Genomic DNA, 22291 nt, shown 5'->3' with positions numbered 1-22291 from the left:
CTTTATGCTCCTGAGTCTCAGATGCTCATCAACCAAGCAGGGTGGCAAATCAGACCTGCGCAGGCCGTTGTAAGGGCTAGATGTGAACCTGCAAGGACGTGGCACACAGTGAATGAGAGTGATGATTATTGTCATGTTCTTGCTCCAAATTTTATGGGTGTTCAGAAGCCTCGTGTGATAAGAGCATTTTCACTGGCTCTGGAAACTTTGACTGATCTGCATGGTTGCCAGAATAGACACAAAATGGACACTAGTTAGAGTCACCTGCCCCAGTGCATGGTGAAGGAAGGGGAAGTGCTGGTCCTGAAGCAGGACCCTGGCTGGGAGAGGGGACGGGCTGAATTGTGTCCCCCCTCCATAAAAGGTCTGTTGCAGCCCTTAACCCCCCAGGACCTCAGAATGGAACTTATGTGGGGATAGGTCTTTACAGAGGTAATCAGAGTTCAAATGGGATCATTAGATTGGGCCCTAATCCAATATGATGGGGGTCCTAATAAAAAGGAGAAATTTGGACACTAATACAGACATAGAGGGAAGACCATGAGAAGAGACAGAGGGAGAAGACGGCCACCTACAAGCCAAGGAGAGATGCCTGTCACAGATCCTTCCCTAGAGCTCTGCAATCTTGCCAATGCCTGGTCTCAGACTTCTAACCTCCACGACAGTGAGACAATGCATGTCTGTTCTTTAAGCCACTCGGTTTGTGGTCTTTGGTTATGGCAGCTCGAGCACACCAATGCAGAGGCCCTGTTGCCAGGGAAAGTCCATTCTTGGCCACTGTGATGCTCTGCAGCAGAGACCAGGGAATCTCTCTTCTCTTGCCCACAGCATCGTGTTGAAACCATCCCTATAAACTTTTTTTAAATAAAATTTGTCAGGGAAGAAAGAGAGGGGAGAAAGGAAAATAAATCCAGCTTGCAGCACACTCAGCATTAATCATGAGGCCAGCCTGTGCTCTAACCCCTTCCTCAGAGTTGTTTGCTGCCTACTGTCTTGGAATCACATAGACCCTAGATCACAGTTTCCCTTAACTGCTCTATTGATAACACCTTGAACATCATGAAACGTTACATTTTTCCTTTGAGATATTCCTTCAGGTCCTGCATTCTGAGGAAACGGCTGACTCAGCTGGTCTGAGGGACCCCTTAGGAGCTGACCTACCCAAGAATACAGTTTCCACATCCCGATGATTTCACCCCCCCCACCTTGCCTTGCTCTCCATGATCCCCTTAAAAACTTCAGCCCAGAACAACTTGGGAAGATGGATTGGAGGGTCTCCTCCCCTCTCTACTCAGTGCCCACTGACCTTTAACTCTTTTTCTGCTGCAAATCCTGCTGTCTCCATGTAATGGGTCCATTATTGTGCAGTGGGCATACAAACCTGTCGGTCCTATAACAGTGTTACCATCTCTGCCCTACAAATAAACACATGCCTAAGAAGTTTTAACTTGAAATAAAATCAAGAGCAAAAATTTTTAAGTATCCAAACTTTAATTTGAATAACTGCTCTCAAACTAAGAAATAATAAAATGAGACATTCTTCTCACTACTCTCAACCCAGGTGACATTTCCTCACTGCCTTAGTCTGGTTTTTATTGCTATAACAGAATATCTGAAACTGAGTAATTTATAAAGAAAAGGAATTTATTTCCTACAGTTACAGAGGTTGAAAAGTCGAAGGTCGAGGGGCGGCATCTGGTGAGAGCCTTCTTGCTGTTGGTGACACTGTAGAGTCTCATGGTAGCATATGGTGAGAGGGCCAAGCATGCTAATGTACTATATTCAGGTCTCTCTTCCTTTTATTATAAAGCCACCAGTCCCACTTACATGATAACCCATTAACCCATTAATCCATGAATAGATTAATCCACTCATAAAAGCAAAGCACTCATGATCCAACCACCTCTTAAAGGCCCTACCTCTCAATACTGACACATTGGGGATTAAATTTCAACATGAGTTTTGGAAGGCACAAACATTCAAACCATTGTACTCACCCATGTTGCTACAATGACTCTCCAGTTTGAATGTCCATTGGGACTTCACTCTGAGTCCAGACCTACGTATCTAATTGCTTCCTTGATTCCCACTTGGACATCACTAATGCACCTCAAATTATGTACTCTTAATGCACTAGAATTATGATCCACACCTCCCCATCTCTGACCCATCGCCAGAGTTCAAACACTATCATCTAACCAATCATAGACCACCCATCTGTTTCCTGCCTATGTCTTGAACAGGGTCATTTTTGTCATCTCTCCCCTCTCCTGCCCACCATGCCCCCCACCCAAAACATTCCCTGGGCCCATCAGCCATTTCCCCACCCATCTCTCCTGGGTCCATGTACTTCTTTCCATCCTGGCCTTTCCCTGTCTACTGCTTGCCTGACCTACCGTCACAGCCCCCAGAGGTCCTTCCAGGCACTCCTGCCTCTTTAGCCCATTCTCCTCACAGGAGGCCACATGGTCTTTGGAAAGCACAGATCTGATCACAACACTGGCTACAGCAAACCTTCCAAGAGAGCTCTCATGCATTGCTGGTGGGAGTGCAAATTGAAATGGCCACTTTGGAAAACTGCTTGGCAGGATCCATTAGTGCTGAATATGTGTATACTTTAAGTCCCAGAAATTCCACTCTTAGAAAAACACCCAAAAGCAGGTGAAATAGAATCACCAAGTAGCTCATAGTACAGTCTGAGCATCCCTAATCTCAAAATCTGAAATGTTCCAAAATTTGAAACTTTTTGAACACTGACATGACACTCAAAGGAAATGCTAATTGGAGCATTTCAGGTTTCAGATTTTCAGATTAAGAATGCTGAACCAGTAAGTATCATATAAATATTTCAAAATCGGAAAAAAAATCAGAAACACTCCTGATCCCAAGCATTTCAGATAAGGGATACTCCACCTGTAGTACTATTCCAAACAGCCAAACACTACCCAAATGTCCACAACAGCAAAACTGATCATTAAATCATGTTCTATTCACACGGTAATCTATGGCTATAAGTAGCAATCTGGATGACTCTCACGTTGTTGAGTGAAAGAAGCCAGGCACAGAGAATACAGGCACAGAGAATACATATGATATGACTCCCTTCATATAAAGTTTCTAAATGGTCAAAATTAACGTAGTGTTGTTACCAGTCAGGGTAGGGTTGCCTTTGGAACATGCCGGGGACTTAGAAGGGCTATGGGTAGGGCGGGCGCGGTGGCTCAAGCCTGTAATCCCAGCACTTTGGGAGGCCGAGACAGGTGGATCACGAGGTCAGGAGATCGAGACCATCCTGGCTAACATGGTGAAACCCCGTCTCTACTAAAAATACAAAAAACTAGCCAGGCGATGTGGCGGGTGCCTGTAGTCCCAGCTACTTGGGAGGCTAAGGCAGGAGAATGGCGTAAACCCAGGAGGCGGAGCTTGCAGTGAGCTGAGATCCGGCCACTGTACTCTAGCCTGGGTGGCAGAGAGAGACTCCGTCTCAAAAAAAAAAAAAAAAAAAAAAAGAAGAAGAAAAAAAGAAGGGCTATGGGTGACTTTTGGGGGGTTAATAATGTTCTGCTTGTTGATATGGTTGCATGATGTGTTCACAATGAAATTCACCTAGCTCACCCCTATGGGTGGTTTCTTGCATGTATATTACACTCCAGTAAAAAAGGCATTTAAAAAAATGACAGTGACATTGACAACTTTCCATTGCCCTTTATATAAAGATGAAAGTCCTTCATTTGCTTCAAGAACCTGCTTGGTCTGGTGCCTGCCTATGTCTTGAACCCAGGGCTACCCCTCTCAGTTGCCCATCTCTGATGACCTCATTGGTCTTTTCTCCATCCCTTGAAGCCAGCAACCCCCTGTGGCCTTGTGGTCTTTGCACAGGTTGTTTGTTCAGATGGTCTGGTGCTCTTTTCTCCCCATCTGTCCCTCAGATCTGAACTTGTCACTTCCTCAGGACGGCCTCTCTGTGCCCTGACCCTAGCCTGGTCAGGTGCCCCATTTCACACTCCTGTACCTTCCTTCACGTCACTTGTCACAATTTATAATTACCTGTCTGTGTCTTTAAGTTTTCCTCTCCAACTAGACTATGGGCCATGCAGTCAGAGTGCCTATCTGTCTTGTTCATCATTGTATCTGCGGCACCAAGCCCAGCACCTGCCTGATAGAACATGCCTAATAAATATTAATAAAAGAATGAGCTGTTGTAAGATATCAGTGCCATTTCTTTGCATCAGACATCTCAAAAGACTACTTTCTGAAGTTATGAAGTTTGATTCTTAATGTCTAATTCCTTTCTGCTGTAATTTGAGTTCATTTATCTTCATCTTGCCCTCAGTGAATATGAATTGAGATACTTACCACTCAATTTCCATTTACCATACACTCTTTTCATACCTTTGAATTTAGCTATTAAGTCATTTTTGATTTTCATCTGTTCAGTCGAAATAAGCTGATTCCATGCACATCAGTCATTTATTCCTATACTTCAGTTGTGTTTTTTGTTTTAAATGTAAGCACAACCATGCAAAGTTACATGGAGGAAAAAAACTGATCTGAACATACATGTTCCACCAATAGGCTGATAGTGGGCAGCTGTACCATACAACCGCATACAGCGTATCTAAAATAACGTTGATACCTATCATCCATTGAACACCATGGGAAGAGGAACCAGAAACTCACAGTACTCAAGCATCGAGTTGAAAGTTGGTTAGTAAGAACCAGAAATAGGACTTGAATGCAAGCAGCCTAGTTTGAGTACCTTAACCTTCACTTGGTGGAATTATATCAATACTTATTTTTTCCCTCTGCCAACAAGAGAGATAAAAATACAAAATTCTGGATGCATGTATCTTGACTTTTCTTTAAACAGTAAAGGAGGTAAGTCCCATTGTACATTGAATTTAGCCATTACACTTATGTTGATTCACTAGTACAACATGACCTTTTTCTCTCAGTGCTCAAAACTGTAACAGTGCTTGTCAATAACCTAGGTCAGGAATATATGACAAAGATGTCTGTGGACATCCGGTAAATTTTCCTGGCTGTACAAGGTTGGACTCTGCAGTATGAAGGTGGCCTCATGTGAGCCACCCCTGAGAATGGTAGGTGTCACAAAGCTCTTGATAAGAAATGGGTCCTCATATTAAACTAAATCTTCCCCTTCTAATTTTTAGTTCTTAACTTGTTGGGGGGATTTCCTTGTGACTGCTGACTTGACCCATTGATCATGTAACCCCAGTCTGCTCTCCCTCCAGAGTGGCCCTTTGGATGGCTATGATATCAGTACTGTTCTGTGGCTCCCATCAGGCCTATCTCCACCCAGGAGGAACCATTTAGCAGTGGGCACCCTGTACCCACCCTGCCCATTCTCCTAAGCCTTCGCTTTACCATTAACAATGAGGGTGGAAGGCAAACAAAGAAAGGTGGGAGAGACAAAGTAAGTCCACACACCTGTCGACTGAGGCAGCAGTAGCAAAGAATCCATAATGATTACCCCAGCTGTAGCCTGCCCACCTCTGTTTTGGCTTCAGAGACAGCCTTCTATGGCCCCTGAAAACCAGAAACCCTCTTGAAACTCATTTGTAGCACTGAATTCTAGGATTCAGGAATGCTAAAACAACTGGAGTGTTCAGACACAAAGCTTTAAAACCCAGACTGCAACTACCATGTGTCAGTGACAATTACACCATTTCTGCAAAAGGCAAGCTTGCTCTGTAAGCTGAAGCCACTGTTGCTACATATTGTTAGGAACCTAAGATGTTAAAAGACATATGAGATGGAAAGGTGTATTAAGCCATTCTTGCATTGCTATAAAGAAATACATGAGGCTGGGTAATGTATTAAAAGAGAGATTTAATTGGTTTATTGTTCTGCAGGCTTTATAGTAAGCATGAGGCTGGCATCTGCTCGGCTTCTGGGGAGGCCTCAGGAAGCTTACATTCATGGCAGAAGACAACAAGAGGCCAGGCACATCACATGACAAAAGCAGGAGCAAGAGAGCAAGTGGGGCAGTGCCACAGACTGTTAAATGACCAGATCTCATGAGAACTCACTATCACAAGGACAGTACAATGGGGGGATAGTACTAAACTATTCAAGAAGGATCCACCCTCATCATCCAATTACTTCCCCCCAGGTCCCCACCTCCAACACTGAAGATTACATTTCAACATGAGATTTGGGCAGGGACACACATCTCAAGTATATCAGAGGGGGTCTTTCAGAGTGTCCTTGTTGTATATTGGGGCTCTCAGGCCTTTTACAGCCCATATTTATCAGTTATTTCCAAACAGAAACCAGATCAAGAGCATTCCTAGGAAGCTGAGTTAATGGGCTACACCATGGTCCCGTTAGCCCATGTGTCCTAGCCATTCACATACCTTTTGGTATAGTTTGCTTTATCCTTTTTCCCTCTTTTGTTCTCTTTATTTGTGGCCCCATTTCCCAAGCCAAATCGTGCTGGGGAATTGTGAATGATCTAAGTTGTCCATTGTAGACCTTAGGAGAAAGTTGGAAGGAAGGAGAAGAGCAAAGCTAAGCCACACCTGCTCTCACCAGACAGGAGAGTGAAAATGACCATGGAGCCTTGTACTTGGTAATTCAGAGGGAGTACAGTTTAGTTCCATCAAACTAATATGTTTAAATAATGATAAAACCAGATGTGTTAGAGGGCATTTTATAGATCATCTCAGCTCTTTTTCTCATTTACAGATGAGAAAACAGTGAGGTCAAGGCCAGGGAAATGAATTGCCCAAGTACCCAAGGGGTGGTCAATACTGCTCATGATTTCAAACCTTGGTAGGCAGCTGGCCATCCTTGCAGCAGCAGACATTGCCAGAGCACCCAGGCAGCAGGACGAGGAGCCCCTAGCTGGCCGACACTTGGCTGACAAGTGGTCTTCACTCACCAGGGCCGGGGGCTGGTGGCCCATGTCCCCACACTCAGCTGACAAGTGGCCTTCACTCACCAGGGCCGGGGGCTGGTGGCTCATGTCCCCACAGGCTCAGCTGCAGAGTCTTCTCCTCTCCCCATGACTGACAGCATCCTGGACCATAGCATCCTGGATCATCTCCTCCAAACATCACAGCTATAAGTGTTTGTCACAACCTTAATAAAAATTCAGCTTGCCACAGACAGTGCAGATTTACAAAGATAGAGATTGAGTTTTCTATCAGTGTTGATATCCATGGGTTAGACAAGTGAGAGGACAGGATAAGGTTGGTAGAGAACCCGATGGCCACATCCAGATGATGCTTTGCCTGGATCCTGAGGGCTTATAATGTCTGCACTCTAGTTTCTGATGGAGATTGTTTTCATGTCTTCATTGGTATCTCACTTAATGCTATGGTATTTTTAATAATTCCAGTGGTTAATACAGGGTTAAATTGTTTTATCGTTTTGAAGCAGAGGACTATGAAAACAAGTGTTTTTTAATGGAAGGGACAAAAATCAACGAGAGTGAGTTAGGAAGTCTTTGGCCAGGCCATGTGTTTGAATACCACTATTTAAGATTATTGGCTAGGCACGGCGGCTCATGCCTATAATGTCAGCACTTTGGGAGGCCAAGGTGGGCGGATCAGGTGGTCAAGAGATCGAGACCATCCTGGACAACATGGCGAAATCAAGTCTCCACTAAAAAACTTTAAAAAAATAGCTGGGCGTGGTGGTGTGTGCCTGTAGTCCCAGCTACTTGGGAGGCTGAGGCAGGAGAATCGCTTAAACCCAGGAGGCAGAGGTTGCAGTGAGCCAAGAACGTGCCACTGCACTCCAGCCTGGCAACAGAGCAAGACTTTGTCTCAAAAAAAAAAGAAAAAAAAAAAAAAGATTATTTAAGGCCAGATGCGGTAGCTCACACCTGTAATCCCAGCACTTTGGGAGGCCGACAGGCAGGCGGATCACCTAAGGTCAGGAGTTCAAGACAAGCCTGGCCAACACAGTGAAACTCCATCTCTACCAAAAATACAAAAAATAGCTGGGCATGGTGGTGCATGCCTGTAGTCCCAGCTACTCGGAGGCTGAGGCAAGAGAATTGCTTGAACCCGGGAGGCAGAGGTTGCAGTGAACTGAGATCACACCACTGCACTTCAGCCTTCAGCCTGGGCAACAGAGCAAGATTCTGTCTCAAAAAAAAAAAAAAAATTATTTAAGATGCCCTCTTCCAATGATAGAAGTCATAATTTGGGGATTCCAACTACATTTTCCACACAGAACCCCTCCGACAACTTCCTCTTCTCAGAGTCTGTCTCCCACGGCAGTGAAGATCCACACCTTCTGCAGTTCCTCGGCTCTCCCGTGGCAGTGAAGATCCACGCCTTTGGCAGTTCCTCGGCTCTCCCGTGGCAGTGAAGATCCACGCCTTCTGCAGTTCCTCGGCTCTGCAGGAACGATCTCATTATGAGGTTGAACCCGTTTTCCTTGACAGCTGGAAATGTGTCATCTGAATTTTCCCTAACGATACTCCTAACCTGCCTTCTCATCAGTAAACTTGTCCTTACAATTCCTAAACCCTCCCAACTCATTTCCTCTTGGGAGTGCACCACCAGATTTTATAAGTACTCCATTCACTTTGGTTTTCAAATCACTAATTGGTCCCTTGTATAAGACCCAATGCTATGGAATGCAGGGTAGGGACATACGAAGGGGCGCTAGTCAAAGGACATCATAGAAAGGGGCTGAAACGCAAGTCTTTTGACTGCTATCAGGCTGAAGTCCGCTTTGCTTCTGTTCTGCAGCCCTACTATAAATGGTTGACCTCTTCATGGCTTTGAAACGGAGATGAGTAGCCTTGCATGATCCTCTTCTGCCTTCTTACTGGGGCACTGATGGGAAAGACTCCCAAATCTTTCACAAGTGACTCAATATCAGATAATGGGTTTGTTCTTCCCAAGGTCTTCTTAATGAGGCCACTTTACAACAGAAGATCTTGTCGGAAATCTGGGCGCAGAGTCGGTGCTTGTGAGATTAGGCCCAGGAGGTGAAGGCCCTTGCAGGGCTGCATAGAAAGGACCTCAGGCCTCCCACCATCTTCTTCCACTGCAATGTCTTCTTCGTGGAATAGACAAACTCCTGACGGATGCCTGGAATACGTCTTTATATGAGGTAGTGGGAAGCTACATGCAACCAGAGATTATTTCAGAATGTAAAAGGAAAAATTAAAACTGAAAGTGTGTGTCAAAGCCAATTTCTTAAATAATGGCTTATCTGGGGTAAAAGGAACCTGCCTCTGAAATATGCACTTGTCTTGAAAACAGGCAGGCACCCCAACAATAGATCATGTATGGAAAACAAGTTGAGTGGATGAGTAATTTAATGAGAATTTTCTTCAACTGGTTTCCAAAGCATTGTGAAGACTGTGTGCCTGTCATCTGGATTGGTTTAAAATAAAACTCAGTTGGTTTTTTTTTTTTTAAGAACAGATGGAAAGAAGGACACAAAGGCAAACAGTATGCAAACAACAGCAGAATTTCAAACAGGAGTGGGTAAAGAAATGGAAAATAAACAGAAGTCTAGGAAACAGCTACAACTTCAGTCCTAGAAAGGCATTTTCCAAACTATGATGTAGACACTTTAAAGCTGAAGAATCTCTGCGACTCTGTCTGCAGCCGAAGCATCAGACTGTGGGGTCTTTTAGGGACCTAGAGAGGGCAGGTATCACTAGATCAGGGTTGGACTTTCAGGACATTTGGTTTCATTATATCAGTAAAAGGAGTTAGGAGTAATAAGAAAGTTTTCAAGCAAATGGAGAGAAATAACCTTACAAAAGAACCACATGACATGTACATTTTTTTTCATTACTAAGATGGGAGATTAAAAAAAAACAAAGAATGAAAGAAAGCCAGTGTTGAAGGGACTGAGTGATCTAGTACTGAAGTGAAAGTTCTCGTTTTTGAGATAGAGGTATTGATCTGCCCAGACAATCACATCCCCGCACCTCGCATGCCTCAGGCTGTCTTCACGCTGTTCACCAACTAAGGGCTTCCTGCCGCTGCCCACAGAACTGTCCCAGTGCAGAGTCCCCTAGAGAAAGCCAGATGAAGTCCAGGTGTCCGCTCTGGTAGAGAGCTGGGACTCTGCAGTCTCTGAAGGTGAATCTAGCACACACAGTCCATGGCTCTCCTTTGAATTACGACAGGTGAGACAGAGACCAGAAAGAGTTGTTGGGAAATGCCACATGCAGGATCTGGCCAGGGTGCCACCGAGCAGCCCTGGAAACATTTTGGAGCTGGTCTCACCACCCCCGACCCCACACACCACACATACCACACGCATGTACCCCGAAAGCAAATTCAAACATTATAGAGACCCAGAGGCTGCTGGAAAATCACACCCTCCACAGACAGGCGCACATGAGAGGCCGCAATTTAGGGTGGACTGACTTCCTTCAAGACAGAAGACAAAGAGGTGGAGATTAACACACGGTTGGCTAACTATGGTAGAACCCGCTAAGAGGGCTGTCTATACCTGAACTTCAGGAATAAAAGCCACCAGCCACAGATCATTTGAATTCAACTGCACTTCCACCATCAATGGCACAATTCTAGTCAAAGAGAACACGCTCTTAGCACTATGGGCAGAAGAGGGTGTAGCTGTGTTCACTGTTGGTGCCGTCCAAAGAAATGTATTAATTAAAGTAAGGATAATTGTGACACCCCCCCCCCCAAACCACTTCCCTATCCTTCTCCCTCTGCCTAGAATGGGTCTCTTCCCTCTAGAAATACCCAGAGCCTTCTATTCTCTCTTCCCACATTAGGTGTTGCCCTCGAAACCTGCCTACACTCTGAGGAGAGAATGGAAACTAATAGGCAATGCTCTGCAAAGTGTATAGGCCTTTATAGCCTAGTCCAAAAGGAGTCTGTGACTCTAGACTTTCCAGCACCAACCAACAAGAAAGGCAACATCACAAGGCCCCGGGCTTGCCGCATCAATGAGTGCCGTCAGCTTTGAAGCTCCTTTGAGAAGTAGAGACCCGCACACAGCATCTGCCCCATTCCACACAGGTCCAGCCCCCACCACATTCCCAACAGTGCACCCCCAATAGCTGGAAGAAGAAAAATGCTGGGTACATACTACAAAACTGAGATTCCCATTTATTCTCAGAAACTGAGAATACCTAGTACAAAACTGAGATTCCCATTTATTCTCAGAAAGTGCACTACTAGAGCAAAATTCAAGTCATGATCGTTCGAAAATCAGATAACTTTGCAGAAAATATTTATTCTTTAAAATATAATCTAAATTAGTTTTTAAATTAAGTCATGTCACCAGGCATATCTCAGTTTGTGGAGGAAATGACAACAGCATAATAATTTTGGAAGGAAACACTAATGACTAATCTCTAAAAACAGAGTTTGTAATAGGTTAATAGGCTGGCAATAGTGATGATATGTCTAACATTCTTGTATGTCTTCTTGACCATGTTTTAAGGGCTTTCTAGGGGCCTGTCAATCTCCCAGGCCCCTAACATGCCACAGTTCATGCTGCACTGATCAAGTTGAAGCCTTATGGAAACTGATGGAGCCACAGCTGGGCAGCACACCCTGGTCCAGCCGCCTTCCCACCAGGAGCTCAGGATAACACCAACAGACAGCTCAGGCCCCTCAGAGATGCAGGTCACAGAAGTTGGCACACGTTGGCCAACTACTTATCAGAAGTTGCGAATCTATTACACCTAAGATCGTTGGATGCATTATAGGGAAAGGAGGGGAAGACAGGTATCTCTAATTAGAACCTTTTGCCTAGCTCATCTAAGAAAGGACTTTCAATTGTAGTGGTCCATCAGTTTTGCTCTGACCATTTAATTGGATGCCCATGGGGCTCCATGCCCTTATCACTCTGGCCCTTATCTCGCCTTCTTACTAAATAGAGCATATTGGCCTTTGCCTCTTGGTGTCCTGCCTGGGAGTGATGTTCCCTTATCAGGAGCTTCTCCTGATGATCCCAGGCAAAATGGTGGCCAAGTGTTCAAACCTCGTCTTCTGAGCCTTCCTCACTCTCCCTTTCTTGTATCCTGCCCCACCCTAAGAACTGACCTGTCTCTAGGCCCCCCGTACCCTCAGATCTCCTGTAACCACTGCTTACAGGCTCAAGTAATGCCCCCAGAGGTAGTCCCTTAGCTAGCTTTTTCCTATTTAAAGTTCAGCTCTGTGTTCTGCTTTTCAGACATGGGCTCTCCCCAGGTCTAAAGGATAGTTCAAATTTTATCTAGGAAAAAATGTGACTGCTGAATAAGGCAAGACCCCTCTCAGAAACCAAGGCCCAAACAATTTCATCTCAAGATCATCACAAAGAGACTCTGCTATGGTTTAGATACTTGGCCCCTCCAAACCTAATGTTCACATTTGCCCCCCAATGTTTAAGGTGGAGCCCCAGTGAGCAGTGTTTGAGGCATAGGTGCAGATCACTCTGGAACAGATTAATACTCTCCCTCAGGGGTGAATGAATTCTCACTCTATTAGTTCCCTCAGAGAGCTTGTTAAGAAATGCCTGGCACCTCCTCCTCTTTCTTGCTTCCTCTCTGGCCAGAGATCACATGGCCAGAGAGGAAGCAAGAGAGAGAGGCCCTCACTAGATGCAGATGCCAAGTGTCATGCTTCTTGTACAGCCTACAGAACCATGCACCAAATGAACTTATTTTCTTTATAAATTCCCCAGCCACAATTGTTCCATTATAGCAACACAAAATGGACTAAGACGCTATTCATTAAGTGGAAATGGATCATCATAAAGGTCTTCATCCTTGTCATCTCTAACACAGGCCTGACTTATATGTTTGTTAAGGGCCATTTTTACTTTTTGCACTTCACACTCAAGACAACTAGCAAGTCTGTTCCTAAGTTAAATATCTGTGAAGACAAGAGAGGCTCCCCTGTGGTCATATACCTTTCAGGCATATTCTTCTCTCAAACACAACCATCTGCTTCCTTCATTACTTTTCATTCACTCATTCATTCATTCACTCATTCATTCACTAATTCATTCATTAATTCATTCAATCATTCATTCATTCACTCATTGATTCACTAATTCATTCATTCACTCATTCATTCAATAACTCATTCATTCATTTACTCATTCATTCATTCACTCATTCATTCAAGCAAGTTGATATGTTTGATATGCTGATATGTAGTCTGTGTCCCAGACTAAATGTCTTCAAGATCAGCACTCTCTATCAATCTTCTGAAGCTTCTCGTTATGGGTCCAGCAACGTGGCTTCTTCCTCGCATTCAGGGCAGCAGGGTGGGGAGGCAGTACATACCCCTGCTCTTGCCCTGATTATTATTACCCCATGATTGCATTTCCCCATTGCTCCTCTCAAAAATGTATAACCGGTAACTCTTTTTTTTTCCTTTTTAGACACAGGGCCTTACTCTGTCACACAAGCTAGAGTACAGTGGCACAATGATAGCTTGCTGAAGCCTCAAACTCCTGAGCTTGAGCAATCTGCCTGCCTTAGCCTCCTGAGTGACCAGGACTATGGTTGCTTACCACCATGCCCAGCTAATTATATATATATTTATTTATTTTAGAGATGGGGTCTTGCTATGTTGCCCAGCCTGGCCTTGAACTCCTAGCCTCAAGTGATCCCCCTGGTCAGCCTCCCAAAGTGTTGGGATTATGGACACGAGCCACTGCGCCTGGCTTACTGACTCTTTCTAAAGGCCCTAGATTTAATTTCATGTTATCGTCTTCTTCACCTCTCTCACAAAGAGAAAAAAAAAAAAAAGTTTGATTAGGCTACCAGCTGTTTTGAGGATGCATAAAGGCTGGTCTAAGCACATCCCAGGACTGGAAACTTCCATGACAATGGCCTTGGAACTCAGTATTGCCTAGCAAAACCACCCTTGAGAAGGAATAAAGAAAGAGATGAAAAACAAAATAAAGGAGACGATGAACGAGGGAAAAAGGAGTTAAGGACAGAGTGGAAAAGGAGAGGGGAAATAGAGAAAATAAGGACTAAGAGTAAAAACTGGAGACAAGATAGGAAAGCAGAATCTCTTCCGATCTAAAGAGGGGAGAGTGGAGGGTTTGGGGCAGGTGCTACTGAGGGCTCTCGTTTGCCCACCTTGGAATGCCAGCCACATGCATGTAGCTTCTTCTCAAAAGCAGAAATAACTGTTTATTTTTTTTATGCGTCTGGTGGCATAAAATGCCATGAGTGTCCTCTGAGGTTTTATTTTGCTTTGTTTTTTCTTGTCCCCCAGCCAGCTAAGCAGGAGCTTTAAAACGCACTCAATGCCAAAGCACATTCATTGCAATATAAATGGAAGATTAGCAGAGGAATGCTAAGGGGAAGGTGGCAGCTTTTTTCTCTCCTTTGCCAATAGCCAGGTTTGAAGCGCCCTGCTCACCTTTTAAAGATAGTCTTAACCAAGCTGACGATTCACCCTTGGCGGATTAAAGAGGCAGTGTCCTTTCATTAAGCCATACATAGCGCTCCAACTGTTTCCTAACCAGGGTTTCCAGTTCTTCAGTTTATAATCATTTGCAAGGACTTGAAACTTTTCTTTCTAAACAAATCTAACTGTATGGGAAGATCTATCAACAACAGGAGAGGAAAACTGCTGACTGACGGGTAACACAACAATAACATATGGGCCACAGGGCTGTGTGCCCAAGACTCATCTTTTTTTTTAAAGCTTGAAAATGAATTCCTCCTGTCCTGCACACTCAGGAGGGTTTACTAGCAGCCTAATTAATTAAGAGCCTCTATGTATCTGACGGGGATGCCCCCATGGCTGGAACAGGTGCTCTCTCCTCCTCCTGGGTACCTCACTGTTCCCTCTATTATTATTATTTTTTAAACACAGTTCCAAACCACTTTTTACAGCCTCCAGGGTCTAGCTATGGGAAGCCTTCCACAAATCAGCTCCAGTTCTTCTGTGCTGCCTATTCTCATCTGAAGCAAAAGAGGTACATCCGTTCATGTTAAACAATTACTTTCTCTAAATCTTTCTCATTTCCGATCACATGGAATGACAGTGTGATAGCTAACCAGACATGTGAATAAGTCATGGAAGATTTTTTTAATGCAGATTTAAATAAAATATCCCTCATTATGGTGCTTAATTCCATCTACGGCTAAGAAGACAGCCATCTGGAACATACCAGCAAGGTGGGTATTAAGGAGGCATGCACACCCCGTACTGTAACACTGAAGCAGAGGTTTGACACCAGGCCTCGAGAAGACTGGTGATGCTATCAAGGAGGAATGTAATTGTGTTGATTTATGTGTTATTTTTATTCTGTATTTTAAAGGAATGAAGACTGGCTATCCCGAGGTGATAAACGAGGTCTTAGAAATGGCATCTTTCTTTTGAAGTTTGTCCCACGAAGTTATACCCTCCTGCGGCAGAGGATGCGCAGACCGTAAGCTTTGCCACAGCGCCCTCTTGTGTTCAGAGTACCGCAATGACAACATTTCCTCGTCTTAAGAAACTATTATGACTTTAATTACAGATTAATTATACCCTTTCATCAAGGTTGAAAGAAGAATCCATACAAAGCATGACGACTAGAAAGTCGAAGACATGCTTTCTTTTCTTTTTTTCTTTTTATTGTGACATCATTTCTCTTCAATGCCCTTTCAATTAATAGTAGTTGAGCGTTGGGGGCTGAAGTCAGACCCTCTGGGTTCAAATCACATTGCTGTGTCCTGCAGGCTGTCCTCGGGCAAGTTACTAACTTCTCTGTGTCCAGAACTCTGCATCACGTACTTATATCCTAAGGTAGTAGTGAACATTAAATATTAAGGACTTCAAAAGTGCCTGGAGCCTTGTAATAAGTGTTCGCTGTTGGTCATTATCATTGATTTTTTTTTTTAAATAAATCAAAGAATCGTTACATTTCTGCTTGAAGTGACTTCAGAGATAATTAAGTCCAAGTTTTTCATTTTGTAGATGAGAAATCTCTGGTCCAGAGGAGCAAAGTGAACTGCCTACAGTTGCCTAATTATTCAATGGCAGAGCTGAAACTGGAATGTAATTCTTCTGGTTCTCTAGGGCCCGGGTTTCTGTCTTTTCTGGAGAACAGCTCCCACAGGAAGCTCTTTTTGCTCTGTGTGTGCAGCGGGCGGACTTGCAGGAACTTTCTGCAGGGCCCTGGGGGGATGTGGGGCGCTATGGGAAAGGCACTGAGCCACACTCACACCGGGCTCAGAGGTCTGGGCACAGGAGTAATGAGTTGAGTAATCCCTGCCCCTTCTTGCCATGACAATGAAATCAACAATCCAAGACTTAGAGAACTGGATGATGTGCACTATAGTCTGCCTAGAAATACTGGTCTCCACCACTTTCAGGAAGACCAAAATGATCACACACATATACCAAAAAATCTAGTGCCTGTAAATCTGTTTTTAGAGTACCAGATTCCTAAGCTGCCATGTCTTCTGAGATAATATCCAACTCCAAAGGCTAAGTTTCCAAGAGGGCCTTGTATGAATATGGAACTAAGAGGCACGCTGGCTGCAGAACTGACTTCTCTCATGGAAAGTTTCTGTTCATTTTCTTTTTAAAGAAGATATCGTATCACAAAAAGACAAATGTCGCATGATTCCACTTATATGAGGCACCTAGAGTAGTCAAATTCAGGGACAGAAAGTAGAACAGAGGTTGCCAGAGGCTGGGGGAAGGGAGAATTATTTAATGGATATAGCCAATATTGCCAAGGAAATAGATGTCAGTCTACAGATTAGTGTTTACACTTTCAAAACTCAACCTAATGTTTATTAGGCTAAAGATTATTTTATCTTGAATTAAGACTCATAATACAACGAAGGTTTAGCCTCCCATCCTGGGTGAACTTCTGGGATATCTTAACCTCCTTTTGATTTTCTGGCATCACTGAAAGCTGACATATAAACAAACCAGTGTAACACAATCACTGGCCAATGTATTGGTGGTCTTTGGCAAACATGAAGAGTGGGCATTAACGAATGATACCAGACAATTCTCTTCCCCCACAAAGACATGCGGACTTCAGATAGGAAACATGAGCATATAGTAATTGTCAGACTCCCAGGTCAGCATGTCTGTTTGGAAAGAGCTCTCGAGTGAAGACCGAAAGACGGGGTTCTGGCTCCAGCTCACCTATGCACTTGTTGGACCTCGGCAAATGGAGCGAGTTCTCTGGGCCTTTGCTTGTTCCTCTCTAAAACAGGGACTCAATAGGTGATCTCTAAAGTCCTTCAGTGATCATTCTGTGACCTGAGCCCAATACCGCTCCAGGTCTACCACAGCCGTGGTGGGGGGTACTATTCGTAACTACATAATTGAGAAACTTTCAAAGGAGATTTAATTGTGCTAAGATTACCATGCGACCAAATAAAATAATTAGACTGCTACTTTCTCTTTCTAGGATAACCTGATATTCAGGATGAGAGATTGAACATAGGATTTTATATATCAAAACAAAAATAAAATTGGAAGGAACAATATACAAGAAGTTTTGTATAAGGAAGCCTTCTTAACATCTATCCTTTCTTTCTAAACGGTCATTACGTTGTTCAGTACCAAAAACTGGTGTCCACCCCCTCAGAATTTTTTTTTTTTTTTTTTTGAGACGTGTCTCCCTGTCGCTCAGGCTTGAGTACAGTGGTGCGATCTCGGCTCACTGCAAGCTCCGCCTCCCAGGTTCACACTATTCTCCTGCCTCAGCCTCCCGCATAGCTGGGACTACTGGCGACCACCACCACACCCCGCTAATTTTTTGTATTTTTAGTAGAGATGGGGCTTCACTGTGTTAGCCAGGATGGTCTCCATCTCCTGACCTCGTGATCTACCTGCCTCTGCCTCCCAAAGTGCTGGGATTACAGGCGTGATCCACCGCACCCGGCCCACCCCCTCAGGTTTTCTAATGACACTACCAATATATAGAAAACAGAGGCAACGCGTATGAGCCTCTTATAACTGAAACTCTTATAAATGAAAGATCAAGGTGCTTGTTATACAGACGAGATACAGGGAAGCCTGATGTAGGAAAAAAAAAAATGAAAACTTCTAAAATTCCTTTCTGTTTTCATCTGAAAATTTGCCCTCAGAAATGAGAATAATGAAAAATTATAAGTAGCGTTTTATAAATGATGAGTTGCATGTGTTTTTATTGTTAACTTTGTGTGACAAAAACTATGTTTAATCTTAAGTGTTCATATACTGCTAGCTGGCTATACTCTGCAAAAGGATTTATGAAAAAGATTTTCATAAAAAAAATGTCTATAGTGCCAGCCAGTACAGCCCTTTCGTGTGCAAAAGCACTAAACAGAACTCCCCAGTGCAAGAGCAAAGGGCATTTTTCTCTTCAGGGGACACAGTGATTTCCTCCAAGAAAAGGAAGAATTGAATACCGGCTTTGATTCTGAGTTTCCGCTCATGGACTTCTGATCTACACTGGTGCTTTTCCTCCACATTGTGCCACGAGGGACTGGGAGTAGACTAGACCTTGGCTCCAGCATCCTTTCATCCTTACGGAGATGAGAAACCAGGGACTCATTACCCTACTTTCTTAAAAAGCCCAGGGCAAAGAAATGGATCAACTCGCCTAGAGATTCTGATAATGGAAAGAAGTTGCAGTCTGTCCCATGACAGTTTTATGAGAAGTTCAATCTAACCCAAGAGTCTGAAAGAAAGCATACTGTCTTATTAAAAGCAATGGTTCGAATCTACCTGAATTCAACATAAAACTATGCTTTTGTTAAAAGAATGTTTTAGGCCGGGTGCAGTGGCTCACGCCTGTAATCCTAGCACTTTGGAAGGCCAAGGCAAGCAGATTCATTGAGGCCAGGAGTTCGAGACCAGCCTGGCCAACATGGTTAAACCTCTTCTGTACTAAAAATATAAATTAGCCAGGCATGGTGGGGGGTACCTGTAGTCCCAGCAACTGTAGAGGCTGAGGTGGTAAATCACTTAAACCCAGGAGGCAGAGACCTCAGTGAGCCAAGATCGCACCACAGCACTCCAGCCTGGGCAACAGAGTGAGACCCCATCTCAAAAAAAAAAGAAAAAAGAACGTTTTATAAACTATGTCAATTAAAACTAAATTCATGTTAGTTCAATATTTTCACAGCAATGAGTCTGCAGACCCTGTGAAGACATTACAAACTATGCACGTGCTGAAACTTGGAGCTTATCTACAAGCTAATGAAGACATGTTCGTCTTTTATTATCCCTTTTATTACCAAAATGGGATATCGACTTTATTACATGAAAGCCATATAAGTCCTTTGCAGAGTCAGAGGCTAACTCTGTCACTTATTTGCTGTGAATGTGGGCATTTTTTACTTACATGAGCCTCAATTTCAACAAACTGAGAACAATGTCTACCTTCAAGGTGAGAAATAAACTAATATTCATAAAGTATTCCCAACTGTGCCTGACACATGAAATCTCCAGCCATCATCACATCAGCACTCCATGGTGCAAGTCATTTTGAAATGATCACCTGATTGGAAAATATTACCAAACTAAATGTCTTTCCAAGTGCAACAAAGACATTCAGATGTTTCCTGGGTCACTTGAAGTCACCATTATTAACCCAATAAATGGCCAGAGACACTTATATCCTCTCTAAGTGAAGAAGAATGAAGATGTCCTTCTAGTTCTGATTCTATAACATTAACTAAGGGTTGTCTAGATACCATCCTTAAGTAACAAAATATTACAAAGCAATCATACCCCAGATACTTCAAGACAGAAATGGCGTCTGAAAATCAGAAGAAAAAAAATTTACCAAGTTCTTTCATAGGCAGACTATTATTCTTATGCTCAAATAACTAAAAACTACCTACTAAAACTACGGAAAACCATTGAAGTAGTCATTTCTTGAGTACACTCCTTTGGAGTCCAATTATGACACCACTAAGGGAATCCTCACAATGGAAAACAGTTGCCATGAGTGACGAGAACACCAAGAATGCTCAGCTCAGAGGCAGCATTCCGTCTCTGCTCTGCCTAATAATAGCTGCTGAAGCTATTTCCAGCCACTTAGGCCTCTGAGTCTCAGATGCCTCATGTATAACACCACCTACTCTACAGGGTTGTTTTGTAAATCAGAAACGAAATAACAATGATAAAGCTTTTTATCATCTGTAAAGTAATAAAACTGTTGTCAGGTACGGTGGGTGCTGGAGCCATCCTCCTGGTGAGAGCCAGTTGATAAACTTTCAAGAATTTTGTGAGCCACTTGTTAAACCAGAAATAGCTGGAAATCAGCCATGGTGGGAGATTTACACTATGGAAATGGCCAGACGTTGCCAATCAGGACTTTTTTTTTCCTGGAGAACTGGTTCCTAAACATTTAACAGCACACTATTGGTCCTAGTCACTGTTGTAAATAGATATAAAGCTTCCTAGGCCTACAGATGAGTGAGCAAACATTAATGGGAAAGTTATCTACTATGAGGTGATACCTCAATCAGATTCTTTTTAATTCACTGTACGGGCAATGCAAAAAATAAGAAAGCATACTGAGAGATGAAAATGGAAAAATATCACGTGACAGCAACCTCTTGTACATGCTGTGGTCTGACCTTGATATTGAATGGCATCATCAAATTGCATAATCACTAAGATCTACCAAAACATAAAGCGAGTTAAAAGATAAATGTTACTCAAGATATAGCGGCTACTGTAGTGAAATCAAAAAGAAATAAATACAAATAACTAACTAATAATTAGGCTCTGAGAAAAATTCAGTCAAGTAAGTCCTTTCTGAGGAAAAACTTCCAAAACCACAACAACCAAAAAAAAGGAAAAAACTTGTCAAAATCAATGACAGAGTCTGGGTGCAGTGGCTCACACCTGTAATCTCAGCACTTTGGGAGGCCAAGGTGGGAGGATCACTTGAGGCTAGGAGTTCAAGACCAGCGTGGTCAATGTAGCAAGACCCCATCTCTAATAAAAATAAATAAATAAATAATAATAAAAACAATGACAGAAAAGGCTCTTAACCCCAAAATGTAAGAAAAACTCCACCCAAAGGACACTCTCAATCATGTTTCATGGCATCTTTGTTAGACAGATAACCAGTCCCACCCTGATGGATTTCAATTCATACAATGGCACCATCACAGAGCCCAGATGAAGCTCCTGTTTCCGATGTTCTTCAAGGACTTTCCTGTACCGACATTCACAGGAACAGAACAAAACTAAGTTGAAGACTTTCTTTAGATAAAGGAAATAGAAAAAAAAAAAAAAAAGATTGTTTTTACCAATACCATTTGAAGGCAAAAGTGCCCTTAGGGGGAAAAAAAATTGATGAGGGACAGAATCATCTTCAGCTGCTAGGTCCAAAAACGCAGTCTGCAATTCTGCCAAACTCATCCCACACAGGACTCTGCTGGCACAGGTTACTCTATAGCAAGAGGATGAAACTGGCTTAGATTAGAAAGATTTGTCCCAATTCAAGGAATGAATCAGTGAGAGATAAAGGGTAGGGAAATGTGTCTCATTCAAGCCAAATTTCAGTTTTTGCAAGTGCAAAAAGATAACAAAAAATGAGAAATGCGGGGAATGGAAAATGCCTGATAGTGATAAGTCTGAAGATAGAAATGAATTGACTCTGCAGCAGGCAAAAATATTATGACATGAAGCTAGGAGGGAAAAAATGTTGGCCCTTTATTTTCTTAAATTCTTTCCTGAAAATGTGGGCTTTTCATATCTGCTTAACCCTGAGAAGGCTCCAAACACATACATGGTAAGACATTACACAAAATATTTTTTTGATTTGTAGGTTGAGCATCTCTAATCCAAAAATCTGAAATTTGAAATACTTCAAAATCTACTATTTTCTGAGCACCAACATGATGCTCAAAGGAAATGCTGATAGGAGCATTTTGGATTTTGGATTTTTTGGATTAGAGATGCTTAACAGGTAAATAAGCAAATATTCAAAAAAAAATCCTAGATCTAAAACACTTCTCATCCCAGGCCTTTTAGATAAGGGATACACAACCTGCATTATTATGTTGAATGTGTCTTTGGCTTAGAGTATTGTCAGTTTTTCATAAACTAGAAAAATCAATCAAATGCCAAGATTCTTTAAAGTTTTATAGACTTCTGCAATAAAACCCTAAACTATTTAGAGTTAATTTAGTTTGCAAATATGAAATTGTGTGGAAGAAAAAGACATCACTCCATTTCTCAGTTTTTCACCCTTGATTTCCAATTTTCTGTGGTACAAGATCTCTACCTAAATCCACGTTAAAGCATTAAATTTAATCTCCTTCCATCACTAAGCCTTTTACAGAGTATGAAAACTGGCAGCCACCTTGCCATGGGAGCCCACATTCTCTCTGACT

General features: G+C 42.9%; 1 protein-coding gene across 7 annotated transcripts in view; it reads right to left on the bottom strand.

Annotated features, from left to right (window-relative positions):
- Nucleotides 1–22291, bottom strand: part of DISC1 (DISC1 scaffold protein) — a 403406-nt gene that overhangs the window by 151044 nt on the left and 230071 nt on the right. Inside the window, exon 10 of one of the 7 annotated variants that reach the window (XM_025386882.1) lies at nucleotides 15539–15723. The exons of the other annotated variants lie outside the window; for them this stretch is intronic. Within the exon in view, the coding sequence (XP_025242667.1) occupies nucleotides 15641–15723 (83 nt within the window). The 3' untranslated portion in view covers nucleotides 15539–15640. Of the gene's footprint in view, nucleotides 1–15538; nucleotides 15724–22291 lie in introns of those variants that run through there. 7 annotated transcript variants of the gene reach the window in all.

Source organism: Theropithecus gelada, chromosome 1 (assembly GCF_003255815.1).
Source record: "Theropithecus gelada isolate Dixy chromosome 1, Tgel_1.0, whole genome shotgun sequence".
Classification (NCBI taxonomy): domain Eukaryota; kingdom Metazoa; phylum Chordata; class Mammalia; order Primates; family Cercopithecidae; genus Theropithecus; species Theropithecus gelada.
Note: the sequence above shows the minus strand (reverse complement) of the source record. Positions and strands in the feature narration are given on the sequence as shown.